The sequence below is a fragment of the Camponotus floridanus genome, unplaced genomic scaffold (genome assembly GCF_003227725.1).
Source record: "Camponotus floridanus strain SB8 unplaced genomic scaffold, Cflo_v7.5 scaffold43, whole genome shotgun sequence".
In the NCBI taxonomy this organism is placed as follows: domain Eukaryota; kingdom Metazoa; phylum Arthropoda; class Insecta; order Hymenoptera; family Formicidae; genus Camponotus; species Camponotus floridanus.
In genome coordinates, this window is record NW_020229581.1 from 1,556,789 (window position 1) to 1,574,986 (window position 18,198).

The 18,198-nt window shown below is 39.2% G+C and overlaps 2 protein-coding genes across 5 annotated transcripts in view; one reads left to right on the plus strand and one right to left on the minus strand.

Moving 5' to 3' along the window:
- The window catches only part of LOC105255286 (RING finger protein 17), a 136,135-nt gene that overhangs the window by 86,133 nt on the left and 31,804 nt on the right, over positions 1–18,198 (plus strand). Inside the window, exon 1 of one of the 3 annotated variants that reach the window (XM_025411813.1) lies at positions 4,269–4,368. The exons of the other annotated variants lie outside the window; for them this stretch is intronic. The gene's annotated coding sequence lies outside the window, so the exon portion shown is untranslated. Of the gene's footprint in view, positions 1–4,268; positions 4,369–18,198 lie in introns of those variants that run through there. 3 annotated transcript variants of the gene reach the window in all.
- LOC105255285 overlaps positions 1–18,198 on the minus strand; it is a 60,785-nt gene that overhangs the window by 10,362 nt on the left and 32,225 nt on the right. For both annotated transcript variants that reach the window (XM_011264470.2, XM_011264469.3), the window contains exon 2: positions 2,699–2,890. In XM_011264470.2, coding sequence (XP_011262772.1) covers positions 2,699–2,890 — 192 coding nt within the window. The remainder of the gene's footprint in view (positions 1–2,698; positions 2,891–18,198) is intronic.

Below are 18,198 nucleotides of genomic sequence, written 5' to 3' on the forward strand. Positions count from 1 at the left end.
AATTATTACGTCATTGCATACTTCAACCCCAATATGTAGAATAGTTGATAATTTCATAGAACAACTTTAAGGCTCTGAGCGATCTTTTAAAGCGCTTATCGATAAACGATTGTTTAATTCAAGCAGAGTTAATCCGTCAAAGTCCACAATTCCCTGAAACTTGTCGACTACTATAACTATAATGTCCTAATTCACAGATGCTCCGATTCGCGTCTGCCAAATATTAATGTTTTTAATTTTGATTTTTATAATGTATCAAAATTTATGAAGTATGGGGCGCGTATAAGTGCAGTTATTGACGGCAGTAATTATGCGATTAAAGTTGCCAGCGAGCTTTAATGGGTTGATCGGCGAAGGCAGACAAGCGAGAGATTAAAAATGCCGATATCGGAAAGTTTGTATCGATCGGCCGATGCCGATATATCAAGCGAAAGAAGAGTTTCAGGACGTTAGAGAGAAACGCGTTAGAGAAATTGGCAGAGCCCGATGGGAGGAAAAAGAGGATGGATGGAAGAGGGATGCGATGCGGGCCCTTCTTGTTTCGTCCGTAGATAGAAAGCCAACTGCGGAATATCAGCGAAATTGCAGCTGAAACTGTTCCTTGGCGGCGATGCGCGTATTCGACGAGTTTCTCGGTTTAAACGCGCTTTATGCGACCGCGGACGAGAGAGAGGGGGAGAGGTATAAGAAGCGGATGTAGAAGATAAGTTATTGCTCGTCGAGGTATGCGCGCGACTACGTATTTCCTTGTACATTATATATTTCCGCTCGTGCGTCCGCATCTTTCTCCTCGTTCCACCGTCTATTGTCGACGGGATTACCCGTTGAAGGGTGTTCATGAACGCAGCGATGGTATTGCGTCGTACGTTTAGATTTAAATCCATTTGCGGCCGGCGAATCTTATATAATCGCAGCCGGCAAAGCGTATCGCGCTCGACCTGATGTTTCATTCGCATGGACGGAAAGATCCTCGGTCTCGCTACTTCAGAGAATATCTGGACGTATAATATGTGTCTTGAAATTATTGACACTGCAAGAAATGACAAGTTTCTCGATTTCGAAGCCGATTTTTTGTCATTTTTGAAATTGAGTGTCATTTTTTCAATTCTTCAACTTTTTATAAATTATATAAATATTATTAAATGTTTTGTATCTATTTTCAAAATATTGAGAATTTAATGAAAATTGTACAGAATGTCCTTACATATGTTTAGAATCTTCAGTACAATTTTTAAATCGATTCACTAAGGCGTTCACAAGTTATAGATTTTAATGTGCACCGAATATTAACATGTGTTCTTATGGGAAACGTATAACCACGTCGATTCAAATGATAAAAACACATGGAAATAATATTCAGAATTTGTTGAAAATTTGCAAAAGTTTAGATATAGAGGAAATATTTCGTCAAATAATATTATATAAATATTAACTGGTTAAAAAGATATTAAATGTAATTCAATGAAGTTAGCCAGCCATGTATCTGTCACAAGGCGAAATTCTCTGCCAAAAGTTAATCATTTTGATTAACAAAATTCGGAATATTTAAGTAAAAACGCAATAAATATTAAAAAATTCCTCTCTGCACTGTGGCTAAGATCAAATTGCAATATTCCACACAATTTCTCATACTCAAAATACACCAAAAGTGGAGATTCGTCAATATTGATTTTCAGCTACTTTTTGCTGGGATTGTACGCACAAAACATCCTTAACAAATAATATTTATATAATTAAATAATATAATAAATAATAATATCATTAATTTTATAAATTATATAAATATTTTTGTTTTAAGTGATCTTTATATTAAAATTTTGTCAAGTTAATAGTTGATAATTGAGAAAGAAGTGTGTCAATTGTGATATTTTTATTAAGGAAAAAGCGAATTTGTCAGAAAGAATCTGTTTTTACAGTTTTACTTACGCGTTTCATATACATGTGTCAATTTGTGTCTGCAAAGAATAAGATTAATAAGATCTTTCTTCAATCGCGATACAAGTCATTTCGCATAAAAGCTTTGAGGATGATGATTGTACGAATGAATATTAGACTCTCCAACCGTTATAACGCGCGATTGTATATTTCTCGCGGATTCGGCTGCATTTTCCATCCTTATGGATAAAACATAGCGGTTGCAGACGGTATTTTAAAGAAAAGGGTCAATTCCGCGCATTCCTGGCATTTCTCGCAGTCTGGCACCGTCGAGCGTGAAATATTTCCTGCTCGAGAATACTGCAGATACGCGTTCGACGGAAGACGCAATCGACTTGTCTCCTCTCTCTTTCTCTTTCTCTCCTATTTCATCATATCTTGCGCTTTCTCCATTTCCTCATTATTCTCGGACAAGTCCCTCGCGAGTTCAACGCTGGATCCTCGTTTCAGAGTTCCTCTTCTCCTTTTATTTCCTTCTTGAGTAAAAACACGATTTTTTTACGCGACATGTCCACTCGATATCAAAAGAAGAAATGTTCGGCGAGAAACAACAAGACGAGCGAGAATGGGGTAGCTGGGTAGAATGGGAAGCTGGATAAAACGAAGGAGATAGGCAGGAATGGATTGCAGAGACTGTGTACACTATATACACAGAGGGAGAAAAACCGAGGTGATGCTGTGTCGACCGGAATCGGTCGGTGGAGCCCACAAACGGCTCACAAAGAGATAATTTTGCGCGAGGGGTGAGCTTGTTTATACGTACCGGGTATCGATTTGCCAAGATCCAGGTACTCGCGCACAGACGGGCTCAGGAATCCGGGCGGCACGACCGGCGCTTCGTTCGTAGGATTATTCCTCTCGTCCACCGGATCATCGTAGTAATAATCGTCTTCGTCGGGATCGAGCGGCTTCGCTCGCTTCGACACTTTGTCGCCCCGACCGTCACGCGTGCCGTCTGTAAAAGAAACATTCTGCTATAACGTACAAGGATTAAGTAAAATTGTAAAAAATAATTACAGTATAAAATTGAAAAAATAATGTTAAACTGTCACTCAAATATAATATTTAACACGTTCTAAAAATTATGGCACATTAAAGTTTTAAATGTACTAATATTTTTTCGGATAATTTACGTTTAAATTTGTCAAGTTCGAATTAATTAATTTTTATTGTGTTAAAAAATTTGCAGGACTTTGTATTCGACATTTAAACGTTTGCTCATTGAAGCCGATATCAAATTATAATTGAAAAATTGAAAAATTATACAATTTTTTTTCTTGCAAACTAAATTAATTTTTTCGTTTTATTCGAGTCTGATATAATATTGGTAATAAAATACACATGTATATAACTTTCATCTGGACATGTCGCAGCATATTTCTAACCGAAATAGACTTGTGACAGTTGATCAAGATTTACAGTTATTTATTAATCAAATGAGAAAAGAGACTTCATTATATTCATTAATCTACTTGAACGCGAATGATGATTTATGTATGGAAGAAAAAAGCAATGTATTTTGGCACATGATTTTTCGCTTTTGATATAATTCGATAGGGACCTCGTCGATGAGCGACCAGGAATCTCAAGTATTCTGATTCATCGAAATCCGAGTCAAAATTGTTGCTCCACGGGACTAATGGTTGCATTATCTCTCTAATTGCATTGTCCACTCGCCTTTCTTCCCGTACTAATTCGCATGATTGAAGTTCTACTATTTCTGCTGTTATTTTCTTCCTGATGAGTCTCGTCTGTACGCGGAAGAGAAAGAGCGGATTCGGAAAGGAGAGAAGGAAGCGCCGCGCCTGCAGCCTCCGGGGGCTTGGTCATTTGAGCAATCTGAAATTTAAATCATTTGAAAATGCGGCCGACCGTCACGAGGTGGTTCCCGGAGGTAAACAAATTTTTACAGTCTCTTTAATTCATGCGGAGGAACGTTTAATCGATATTGTCCACGCCGCCCGCTTGTTTTTCCTCCGGGAGGAAAAATATGGCCGCGTAATACAGGCGGTACCGCAGACGCATACGGTATGGTATTTGCGTTCCAGATGTGTTTCGTTCGATTCGCAAGATTCCTCCCCTATCGTACGTCCTCGCTGAATATTAATACGTCGTTCGCGGGGATTTTCGCGAAACCTCCGTGCGCTCGAAATATTTGCACTTTATAGTACAGCGCGTCTTTACCAGGCACGTCAAACATCGGAACTTTCCGTAATACACGATCGACTCGATGTCGAGGAACGCGACCGATAACGGTTCGATAAGGGGAGGGGACGCTGCGCTTGAAATTAATTAGCACCGGACTCCCGAGGCGTGTTAATTTCATTATCGAGTACGGAGTCGCGTCGACCGTTTATACGAATGTATCGTGAATAACGCAGTAGATATCGGTCCACGGTGGCTGCAAAACTTGGACGGTCCTCCTTTCGGTAGGTATGTATCTCGCGAAACTTTGCGCGATCTATAGCGCGAATGAACCAAGTTTTATCTCGGTCGAGGACTGGGTCAAGCCTGGAAAATCTCGAGTCTCCGGTCCTTTAGAATAAAAGTAGCCGCCGCTATAATACGAAAAGTTGCCGAGGAAAACCGACGAGGATTGTACACTTTTATAAAAATAATTTAAAAAATATTTATACGTGGAAAAATTAAACATCGAATTTTAAGGAATAAAATTGTCATCGGTTCATAATTAAATGATAAAATTTCCTCCTCTAGAACAATATCGTATTCACGAATACTTACGTGCGAAACAATTGGTGAGCTTTCCATCGCATTTGTATAAAAGTACATTCACGATCGGCGGGATAAATTTAACCGCGTAATCGCGGCGTGAATCCTTAGTAGCGCGCATTATTTGCGCGAAGTAACACGATGGAGATAACGCGCCTGTTATTCCGGTTTACGGAAAGCTGCGCGGAAACTCTGCGTGTTCATCCTATTTGATGCCGGCTGTCGCGTCCGTGCCGCGGAAGCTAATTAATGGCTCATATCGACGAGGCGAACTTTATGCGTCAAAACGTCGTCGCGGATTAATTCGCGCGCGGGCTTCGCAATCGGACAGACGCGTCGAGACAGCGATACGTCTGTCCGCTATTTTTTTTTTTTTTTCGCCACTTCCTCGTGCGAATCCGCGTCATCGATCGCGCGTAAAACGCGATTTTAATGTTACGCGCGCGCGACCCGAAAACTGTAAATACTATTAAATATCGCGAAATATTTCCGCTCGTGCAAACGTCGTTCGACGTTTTAATAAAATACATTCCCGCTTTTTCGGAACGCGATGCCACGCGCGCGTTCATAACGGCGGGGAAATAATCGTTACGCTTGTGAAAATTTACGCGTCATTTCTTATCGCATTATTCGTTGTTTGCCGAGCATCGTCCTCAAATACGCGGTGTCTACATAATCCTATAAATACACGAGTGACGTAATAACGTTAATTCCTATTTCATTTCGTTCGATAATAATTTGCGCCGCGGGATGCGAAATTACTGAGAAATTACTTGATAATATCGGTATTGAAAATATTTCGCTTTTCATGTATACGATCGTTACTTCTTCGGCTAGTTTTACAATTGCGCGTCCGTAGCTCTTTATCCAGCCGTGTATTTACATTGTTATGTCGCTCGCAAAAGGGGGTCGAGTTCCGGAATATAATAAATATTGTCTATCCATCCGTCCGTCTCCGCTTTCTATTAAAGGAGCAGAAAGGAGCACGAGGGAAAAAGAGTCGCGCGCGACGTAACTATTTTCTGCGTTTCGTGACGTGCAAATATCCCAGGGAAACGGGCGTTTTAATATCGCGCTGCTGTATGAAAATTCGCCAACGGGCGAAAGAAGGTACACAGAGAGAGAGAGAGGGAGGGAGAGGAAAAGACGGGAAAATGGGGGGAGCAAGCGGGAACTGTAAAAGACAAAAAGAAAAGGAGAGCGAGGGGGGGGGGAGAGAATGGAAAAAATATGATCGTCTTCTTCCGCGAGGATGTTTCTTTCTCTCCCTCCGCACACGTTGGAAATGCGTGTCGTTCACGCGGTCGAGAAGAAAAAAAAATCCTCCGATTACGACCGCAAACACCGATCTCGCTAATTCGTATTTATCCGCGCGTGACGCCGATTATGCACGCGCGTGCATCGAAACGAGACTCCGAACCGAGGCCGGGAAGGGAGGTCAAGCGATCGCGCGCGAATGCAGCGGAATGCATGCTCATTATCCGAGCAACGCATTTCCTTGCACGGGCTTCAAAGAACGTTAAATATATATGACGATACGAATAATGTGTGACCTCGTCGTGCGTTTATTAACAATTCGTTACTGAGGCTTATTGTCGATTTTTATTTAATAATTCTGACAAATGTCATGTTACACGGGAACATTAGAGTCATTAGAGCCTCGAGAAGATGCTAAAAGCATCTATAATTTTCTTGTACAGTTATCTCTCTCTGTCACGCGACGATGATGAATGTTTTCGAACGAGCGTTAGCGATATAAATATATATACGTTCGATCAAATAACGTTTGTTATATTAAATGCCACGGATAAACACGTGTAATTATTCGACCATGATCGAAATGCCGAATAATTATCAAATGCTCGATGCACACCGGCGGTATAAAAGTAGGTATCAAGCGTACTCGACCCGGAACTGAATTATCGCGCTGGGGTGTGTAATAACGCATGCATGGACGAGCGCTGCTCGCGAATCGATTCCGACCCGGTCTGCCCCGAGGAGGCAGCGGCGGTGGTGAATTCAAAAAAAGTTTCTATTTCCGAAAGACAAATCGGGATATGATGCTACTGTCCGTCGAAGGCCAGCTGTCTGATAATTGACTATCGATAGCGTGTGATAATTAACTATCGATCGCACTTCTCCATTAGTTGGCTTATTTTCGGTGGCCTAATTATTTCCTCTCACGCTGAGAAGAAACGTTGCAATCGTAATTTAAAAACAGAGCCCACATTACAGGAGAGTAATCGTTCATTATAAAAATCTTGAAGTTTATATCCATCTCCTGAGACTTTGAAAAATCGCAAAAAAGTCGTAGAAATGTTGGAAAAAAACTAAAATTGTTACGATTATTACAATTGAAAAAGAATTTACATATTACAATATATAGAATATTTTCATGATAATAACTTAAATATTTATATAATATTTTATTCTTATTTTCATAATTATTATTTAAATTCTAAATTCTAAATTACAAGAGTTGGCTAAAGAAAAAGAATTTATTATGTAAGAAATGATACTATTTACGTAACGATCCTGCGATTGCGCATACACAATCTTGTTTCAATGAAGAAATATTCTTGTTCACAAATTGAAAGAAGACATTCCATGTTTTAGAAGCTTTCACGTACGCGATAAATATAGTTCAATGGTTGGCTATTCATCAGTTTCGTATTTTAATCAATGGGATGTAAATGTATGTAATCGATATAAAATGAATTTAAAGAAAGACTTTATCATTCAGAATTATATATAATTATATAACAAAAATTCTAAACGGCGAATAAAAATAGTGTACTCGTAAAATGTAGTTGGCAGGTCTTTCACATTTTTATCTATTATCGCTATTTGCTTATTAATTAATACTTGCAGATAAGTTAGAACAAAATTTATTTACCATTCATTATATTACAATCGTACAGATGAAAAATTCGAAAAGTATCGTAATTGTAAAATACACAGTCGCTATTTCCAACGGCGAAAGAGATTGAAACCGTAAACGCGACGATAGATCGTGGTAAATATGATACCACAAAAGGATAAATAGTAAACGGTGTGATAATCTGCAAAGGAAATACGAGGCGCGGAAAAAGGATGCCGGGGATAAAGAAAGGGGAGAGTATAAGGTGCTTATTTAACCGATGGGTGTAAGGTGTTTAACCGTCATGCGCGTCCTTTCGGCTCTCTTTAAATAAAGTATATATACGACGTTTAGAGAATTCGATATAATCTCTTGAAAGAAAAGAGAGGAAGCGAGGAACCGCATCGAAATCTCGTGTCCTAACTTGACCAAGGGAGAAATCATTTCACGTGCATCGGCTCCTCGGTCGTGACTTTGCCGCTGACTTTGCTAAAAGACGTCACCCTGGAAACGAGACACCATGCAAGGTGGAGTCGTTTCTCCGGTATAAACGCGGAGAAATTCACGGAGCGATCGAGGGGGGGGGGGGGAGGAGAAGCGGAAAGAGCATCTCTTCATCTTTTTATCTTTTTCCTCTTCTCTCCCTAGCGATGCGCGACCGGGTAAAGAGAGAAAGTAGAGCGGGAAAGGAGGAGAGGGGGCGCGGGAGAGAGATCGAGTGGTGTTTACGACGACGAGGAAGAAGAACCTTTTTGCCATGGTCGTTTAGAAGGAGGGCCTTTTAACGGCGCAAAGAACGATCCGTCTTTGTGATCTCTCGCCTCGTCCACCAGCCATCGGCCCATTTAATTGTGCGCATCCTGCGCCTCTATCATATCGCGCTCGATTCACCCCCTACTCGCCTCCCTCCTTTGACTGGCTCCTCGCGTTTCCCGCATCTCCGTCGTTCCGTCGCGTGTATTTGGCCCTTGCGAGTTTCATACTTCAAGCTTTGCTACCCCCCCCCTCCCCCCGCCCCCCCGACACGTGAAACGTGCTCGTAAAGATATCGTTATGCTTCAGTCATAACGAGTGTCAATCGTTATAATTCTGTTTATAATTATCAATGTATATACTTTGTTACTTCTCTATTAGATATATTTTTGACGAGTTTTATAAAATTATTATAATTTTCCTCGAACATGAAACGGTCCTACCTTAATCTCGTCTTTTCTCGTTCTTCTTCGTTATGGCTCGTCACTCTTTACGCTTGCCGTTCCTTGCTGTTTGCGTGCGCATGTACGTAACATCGCGAGTTTTCTCATCAAAGGGGAAGTAATTACGTAGGTATCTGTTGTACCAACACCAACCCCGCGCGAGTTGGGAGGGGGAGGGGGGGGGCACGACAGCCGAGGGCAGTGCTGCGTGCGATCGAAGTTACGATTCTCGCGTTCACGATGAAATTTCAGGCCGAGAGGTGGAGAGAGGAGGGGGGAGGCAGGAGAAGCGGACGCGCAGAAGGAGAAAGGCGGAAAGAGGGTGGGTTGTGCAGGGGATGGAAACATAGACGGAACGGGCGCTGCTTCGGAGCTAAACACGCCGGCGGAGCAACGGGATGAGGATGGTGGCGAGCGAGGTGCGGGAGGAGGAGGAGGAGGAGAATGGTACGCGAGGAGAGGGGACGAGCTTCGTTAAATAATTAATCGATCCGAACCGCCCGACTGCCAAGGATTCCTTCCTCTTCCTGGTTCCGCACAAACGGCGCGTTTTCTGAGGTTTTCCGACACGACGGTCGCGAGCGCAGGATGGCTTTATGCATCGAATACAACAAATACGTCGAATGCATCTTACCGCAAAAAAGAGAAAAATGGCGATCTTCCGACGCGAATTTCAGATAAGATTTTTCGAGTCCTTGGATCTTTATCGTTAAACGCTCTTTTAAATATTAAAGATTGCGAATTTTATCTTTTTTTTTTTAAGTAAATTATTAGGATTCCTCATTTTCGAATCGTTATCATTAAAAGCCCGGTCCCTTCTAGGCTTTTGAATCAGAATTATAGCTTACTGTATCTTTTCACTTTTGCGTTGCGTAATTTCGCTCGCAGGACAAGCAACTGACGGCTTATGACGCATGATAAATCATAATGATAGTGCGTTATTGTTAAATATGTAATGACATTTATGGACACATCAGGAGGGGAAAAATCGCTTAACTATGGCGCCATGCGTGGGTGGAAAGCGATCTGATATTAATGACTCTTCCATATTTTGGACTCATTAATCTCGCTAAAATACACGGTAGCCGGTAGTATAATATGAACGGACCGCATTAACTGCATGTACGTACAAGCGTATCGTGAATAACGCACTAGACACGTATCGCGCTTTGTGTCGACATTTATTGCATGCTTTCCCTCTCTCTCTCTCTCTTTCTCTCTCTAGGAGTTATTACAATATTTCAATTTTTAATCGCTCGCTATGTATTATACGGTATAATTAATTGTCCGCCGACACATGAATAAGTGAAGTGCGGGCGCATTTAGTAAAGCGAGTGTATTTCGCATGCGCCGTTGTAACCACTTTCGAAATCACCGACAAAAGAGTTTACCTTCTTTCCCAGAAATTTGTGGGGATGTAAAAGCATCCGCCATAATTGTGGTCATTATCTTGCGGCAATAATGTCTTGCATCTTGTGTCTTGCGCATTGCGCGCGTTAGCTGCATAATCCTCCTCGCTTTACACAGAGACCGAAATGGAAAGACCTTTATCGTATTAATATACCAAGAGACATGTACAATTTTCTGAAAAATCTGGATATTGTTTAAAAATGACAAAGATTTTATACTTCTTGTCATAATTTGGCAATGATTCTTATATTCTTTCTCTTTCTTTCTCGTGGATAAATAAATGAAATTTCTTTATTTTTATTTTTGACATAAAACACTCGCGATACTTTCGTTGCATTTTCGAAATTAGCTCTCTTCCAACAAATCACAATCTCCTCGCAAGCTCGACATTTTTGCCCAAAATATTCCAATGTCCGACGCTCTGATTTTCCGAGGGTGACATGTAGAGGCGATGCGGACGGCAAAAACGTACATGCTGGCTAAACATGACAAGGTAGACACCTTGTCGGATATAGGGAAGCCTCGAAAGTTTCGCTAATTATTCCATGAAGAAGAAAAGAGTGACGAGACCGTTCGCGGAGTTTCAAAGTTACGTCAATTCAACGATTTTGAACTAACTTCTTGCGTACAGAGAAGCGCGGACGCGTCACTTTCCACGGAAAAAGTTTTCCTCAGCGTCGCCATATATAATTAGCGCAATTTCCATGAGGAAATAACGGATGTCATAGCACAATTTCTTCAATAATTTAATATGTTCATTAAATAAAAAAATAATGTCACTTATTTCGAAAGAGCTTCTCAGTATCTTCTATTATTCTTTATTTATTTGAGACCATATTATTTATCGATGATCGTCGCTTGCGAATTTTATTTTTATAAAACAAAGTTTAAAATAATTAAAATTAATAGAAAAATTAATTGCAGATAAATTAAGCATTTTTTAAATTTTGCATTTTGTTGAAAAATTAAAGATAAAGGTAAATTTTTAAACTTTTAAATCATTTTCTTCAATTTTAGAAATAACTATATTTTAATATTTTTAGATTATACATTGAAAAAAATTTAGAATGAAGAGTCTCGTTCCCTATAAATTTGCGCATAATTTCTGTCATTAACTTCAGAGATGAACTTGTAATGACCGTTCCATTTTTCTGTCACTCAGCCAAGAGATAGTCCGCCGAGATTATATTTGCGCTTAATGATGTCTCTAAACGATATTGCGAAACGAGTAAATCTTGATAAAAAATCCAATTATATATTACAGGATGTTCAAAGTACAATTAAAATCTTTACTTTATATTAATCTATTATTTTAGACGAGTTTAAGTGTCTGAATGTACATCGACAATATTATACTTTGTATTTATATATTTTCGTTTTTTAATTTATGTAATCTTGACACATCGGTCTACATTTTATCGATATACTGACAGTATTATCGAGTCAAGAGCTCATAACAAATCAATCAGTCTGCTTGCTAATGCCAAGCAAATCGGATTTATTTCCATCAATCGCCTTTATTTTCTTCCGGATCTCGTTAATATTTCTTTGTGCCGCGGGCTTCTCGACAGGATTATTAGAGACATTTTCTTCTAATAGAATGCAATTATATAATAATTGAGAGTGAATCGAGATAACGCGACAGGTAAAAGATGAGGAAGAAAAAAGAGAGAATGAGAACTTTTTCGGTGCGCACGGTAGGTTAAGTTGAAGCCGGCCAGAAGTTAGCCAGCGTGCGAGCTTTTAATTTAAAATCCGATTCACCCTTTGGACCAATTCACCTGCCGTTACTCTACGCCGCACGCTTAATTTGCGGTTTCCATGGAGATGCAACGACTCTGTGCGAGTGTCGGACAGGGGAGGAGCGCGTGCGAGCGGAACGAGAAATGATAAAAAGAGAGAATAAGCCGTTTGATGTAGAAATCAATAAGGCCGAATTTATAGAAAAAAGAAAGAGCAAAAACACGCCCACGTGTGCGCTCGCGAGCGAAATGTCTGAATGGAAAATAGCGAGCGAAAATAAACGAAATGAGATATGCCAACGTCGGATCGTGATTTACATTGACAGTGACGAGTCATCTCAAAGCCGCACATACACGCGGTTTCGCACAAAGCCTTGCGACGCCAATAGAAGTTGAGAAAAATCGTCTCCTCTTTTTAGCGACTTCTCTGCACGTCCGACCTATTTTCCATCGCTTACAAGCCGTATAACGCGATCTCATTGTTAAGCAAATTTTCAACGAGTCGCGGAACCGATCAATACTCGCGAATGCTTGAGAACTTGGAAAACACAACGTGTTGCAGATTCATCGGACCGAATGAAATCAACGAATGCTTTTATAGTTTTGCACTCTTGTACGCTTATATCATGCGTGATTGCCAAGTTTATGAGTATAAAAGCGGCCAAATCCAAATTTCTTACGACAAAAATTTAATAATTTTCAATTAGAATTTATTCGTCTAAGAACGTCGGCATTCTTGTGAACAAGCGACCAATGGCCAATTATATACCTCAACAAGATTTCTATTATATAAAGAAGATTACGTATTTCAAAGCGTTTATAGTGACGGGAACTGTTTCCTAATGACGAACGTTATCCAGGTGAATTGTGTAAACATTAATCGATCCGTTTCGCAAGAGTATCGGCGTTCGATTCATCGCGAATGACATCGTTAGAAACTTGAACGCTTAGGCACGGCATCCTCTCTAGCGACACGGTAATCGGACGTGCTACGAATTTTTTGCATCCATCACACTGTTAACATTCTACTATGAAAAAATGTGATCCGTGATGAGGGAGCAAATTTAAATTTTTGATGCAAATTTTAAATATTTTTGAACGACAAAAAAATGGAAAAATTGAGAATTTTTGCAGCTTCATTCATACTTTTATATGTGAAATACCTTTCTAAATATTTTGTTTTAAATAATTTTACATTTAACAACAGCTACACATTATAAAATAAAAAAATTTGATTACTCGGAACACGATACATTATTTTACTTAAAATTTATGTTGCTTATGAGTTTTTTTTATTAATTAGTTGTAATTTTGCTAATTTTATTCTAACAAGTTTAATACATATCACGTATCATATTTATTAAAATTTATTAATTATTTTAGCGAATTTTTTTCTCTCTCTTTCTCTTTTTATAAATATATAGACATAACAAATGTTCTAAAAGATTCTAAGATTTAATAATTTCTAATTTTAATTTACCTGATTCTTCTTGAAAAATCTTTATAAAAGATATCTTTATAAAATTCTTTGTCAAATTCTGAATAAATTATTTTATAGATGAATAGCTCCAGAGACAAGTTCGGTCTAGCCTTTTGATATTTCAAAACATCAATTACTATCAACATCGTCAGTCTTTTCACGTGCTCGTTGCTTGTGTCGGCGATTGCGCGAGTTTACGCGGATGATAGCTCATCGCCAACGTTGCGTGACTTTGCACTTTAATCGCGACAGTCAAATAGATAGAAAATTTATTCGCGCGGTAAACCGACGATTGCAAAAATAAAAAATTCGAAACCTCGGAAGAGCTGTCGGGTAACCCGATGTTTTGACCTGCTGCATTTTCGCGGATGGCGATTCATCTAATGATCATCGGTGACTCGGCGAAGCGCGTGCCATCAATTCCGAGCTGTGTCATCTCTTTAAAGTGTGTCTTGCATACACTGGGCAGAAGCAAAATGATCGTCGAAAAGAAGAAGAAACGCGGCGCCTGACCTTCCGGGTCTGACCTTGAGCATCGCGTAAAACGAGGCAACGAAGATTTATCCCCCGGATAATCATCCGGAATGAATAACCTCTGCAGTCGGTCCGCGTGATAGATGGTGTTTCGGTAATGATTCGGCGCTTTCGTAATGCAACCGATGATAGGACGGTACATTACCAAAGTTTTCTTTTTTTTTTAGTACTCGCGAAATTTCTTTGCGTACTCTCGTAAAAAATAATTGATTCGCTTGTTATATGCAGCGTCATTTTCTCTCGTGAAATCTACTGGTTAACGAGAATAAACACGTATGCATTTATCCGTTTTTTAAATATTACAAATAGTACACTTTATTTTATTTCATTTATTGTTATTCCAATTTAATGAAATATTCTAATTTTTATTTAATTTTATTTATTGTACCACTTTTTGCCGTTTGCAACTAATTACAGATTGTTTTTCTGAAATGACCTTTCTCTTTTTCATATATCAATAGTTTCTACAATTAATTAATTTGTCTAAAACGCTAATTTATGTGAAGTATTTTTAAGTATTATTTATCTCTTTATTTGTGGATTATATTCGCGTCATTTTATATTCTACTACCACACGAGTTTCCATAGAATCTCTGGATCAAGAATTCGAAGCTTCAGGAGAATGCTTCGCGTAAGCTCGCGTGAATATAGAATACTTATTCGTCCCGACGTTTCCTTCTTGTGTGCTTTGAAGAGAAGCTTAAGGATCAAACACTCTTCTCGTGCATCTCCCTTGGTGCCATCGCGGACTTTTTGGGACTTCGAGACGAGAGTTTGTGACGTGAAAAACCGGAAAGTATGAAGGAGCGGATGACAGAGAAAAAGAGGCGGTGATGTATTAGAAGCAATACTGCGAGACATCGATATCTTAATATCATTTTATATGATATGACAGAATAACGAATCTAGATATTATCAACTTTTCGTATATATGTATTATGCCACAAGCTTGCACAAACTTGTGTTCTAAAACACTGTTCGATATTTGTAAGAGATTTATACCTAACTTGCTTTAGTTGTATAATTTTAATAATTGCAAGATGAAAATATGGTAATATGTTTTAATTCAATAAACTTAATTTAATTCAACGAAATTAATTTAATTCAATGATTTAATTGAATGAGTCATCTCAATGACAGATATTAATTAAGAAAAGGAGGAAAGCGTGAATAGCAAAAGAAACAATTTTATAAGTAACTTCTCGATTCCAAGTTAACTTCTTCGTAAAAGAAGATTCGCGCGCTTCGTAAACCAACGATTTTGTATAATTTTCATCGAAGTAATCTGGTCGACTCTCTCAATCGCATCGCACGTGTCCGTCATCTTCTACATGAACGTGAACGTGAAACACGCGGCGCGACGTTTCCCTACGGGAACAACCGAGGTGGCATAGGAAAACAGTAATCACGGAATAGGAGGTGAGAATTCGAGGCAATGAGAAAGAGAGAGAGAGAGAGAGAGAGAGAGAGAAGACGTTGGATCGAGTTGGGTTTGTACTGTAATATGAGCCGCAATGCATACAAATGTCATTTCCATTTCTCGAGAAGAGACTTTCCTTCTCTGCTTCCTTCCTTCCTTCCTCGCTTCCTTCTTGTTCCGCTTCCTCCTTCCTTCTTGTTGCATGATTCACCTACTATTGTCTCGCTTTGTCGGATGTGCCTTACTTACGAGTTTCTATCGACTAACGTGTTTGCGCGCGTACAGAATTCGGTAACAATGAGACCTAATATTGGCTACCGAATTGTGCACTTACTCCTTCCGCGGGCGATAGAGACAGTGTCGATAGAGAAAGAGAGAGAGAGAGAAATGCCGTGTCGCCTCTCTTCGCTGACACCCAGTGAGAGTAATCGAGATCGTCGTTTCTACGGAATCGAAATCTGCGAAGACATTTCCGTTTCGACGTGGCTGCGAGAACGTCGCGCGCAATACACGAAATCCGCCACGTATCCATGAAACGACAATGAGTTTCTGGACAAAGGATAAGCGTCCTCTGCTTAGCGAGCGAAACGCTTCCTCCATTCTTGAGCAATGGAAAAACGCGATTGCTCGCTTGTCGAATAATGAAACTCGAAAGAATCGCTGTAAAAGATTTCGCGCCGCCTTTGTCGATCGGCAAATACGCATTCCGCGATAATGACATTTTTATTTAGTCGATGTTGCGATCGGATCAAATTGTCGCGAGCGCCGATCTAATTCCTCGTAATAAAATTCACGTCATAAAAATTGACGTTTTACGCGCAAAAGCTCGAACGAGCTGGAAAACTCATTTGAACTCCATTTTGAGATTATTTATTTCAAATCGAAGCATATCTATAAATAGATTTAAATTCAGTTAATTTTACTGAAGAAAGTCTAGTCAAAGACTGAAATATTTATTATTACTATTATTATCATTAATATTTTATTAAAAATTCTGGAATTCCGTTTATTATTTCTAATCTACTTTTATAAACACTTTCGAAATTTTGTACGCATATCTATACTTTGCCTTGATATTTTTTAAATATATTTCTCTGTAATGTGACGAATCCCTAAAGATTACGTACAAACTGAATAGGCAGAATATTCCCTTATAGGCGTCGCTATTTTGTATAATGAACTTAGTCGGTATGATTAAGTACATTTATGATGTAGCGCGGCTTATGCATATACGGCGTAATGAGTGTCATAAAAGAAACAATGCGTCCAGACGACGCGCGACGCATCGAATGCAAAGCCGTGCGCGCACGAGTCGCATTAGCGAGGTGCGCGCGTCTCCTCCGGGGGAAAAAAGGAATGGAGCAACATTGCATCTAAATGGGATTGTATCGCGAAATTCAAAGGCAGCTCGTCACGCGGTGCGTAACGAGGTGTAATGTAAATCCCTGTGTCTCTCGCGTTTTCACCGCAGTATACCTTCTTCCTCCCTCTTTCTCTCTCGTCCGCGGAAAAACGGAAAAGCTCTTTTTTTTTAAGCGCCCAGATCCTGATTTATTTCAACGATATTCGTGTATGGATACGATATTTTTGTATTGAAAAATGATATTTGACTAGTGCGCGTGAGCGAAGCTGACGTACCATAAAAATTCGTAAATTATTAAGGATTGTAACAATTTATTTTCAGCTCTATATTTCGCGATAATTTATAATAAATAGATCCAGTCGTTAGATCAAAGAAATTATCTCGAGACAAATTAAAAGATCAAATTTACGCAACGTCTCGCTTTATTCTACGAGATTTTCCATGTGAAATTTTTTATAATATATAATAATTTTATATGTATGAATTTTAGAAAGGATTCGATTTGTGAAAAAATATTGATTGAAACAAAATAGCAGTTATTGCCGAGATGAAAAAGTTCTAGAATTCCGTTGTACAACAATTCTTTCTGTAATTTTATATCCTTAATTATTCATGATTTCCTAAGGGTGCGCGAACCAATATTCTCCTCGATCAGGAATGCATAATAAGCTCGCTTTCTGCAACAGTCGCTCTAAATAGCGTGTTAACTGTTATTTTATAGGCTAAATGGCACGAGGGAAATAAAGCCTCCGACAGTACGGGGAATAGTTTCTCGCTACTTAGTCTTATGCACCGGAAGATTCTCAGCATGTGTTACCTTTAACGATGGAAACTTTGTTCAATCGATATTCTGCAAAGTCAATCGCGTCATTTAAAATTGAAGTGACTTGAAATGAGATAAATATTTTCGATAGAAAATATTAACTGAAAATTAACAATGTGCACTATTTTAAACGTCGCTTTTTGCTGAAAAAATAGCTGTTTATGTGTCACTTAAAAGACGAGAGATTCGCGGATCCGTAAATGGAACTCTTTGTGTCCGAAGCGTGTCTTTCAAAGTATCCTCTCTATCCTTTTAACAAATCCGCTAAGTACACGCGTGAGAGACAGATGAGCCGGTTTATTGACAGAGAACCTCGCGGCTAAAACCTTACGTAAACGTGCTGGAGTTGCGTAATCTGCAATCCATGTTGGAGTTAGACAAGCGGTGAAAGATCTCCATAGCGTTGCAACGCGAGAACACAACCGTGGATGTTGACTGTGTCTTTCACTCTTTACTCTCTCTACCCTCAATGAACATTCTTTTACCTTTTGTATATTCAAATTTGATTCCTCTCGTGCAGTCATGCGAATCGTTCATTTCGTTAACATTCAACACTTTTGATTGACACTTGTGATTTTTTCACGTCTATCCTACGTGCCTAACTAACTTGCTAATACCGTATTGTTCGTCGCAAAGCTGTAGCGCTTCACGAAAATTTCTTTTCATTTTTTGCGCGATAATAATGAATTTTTCTCAAGATCTATC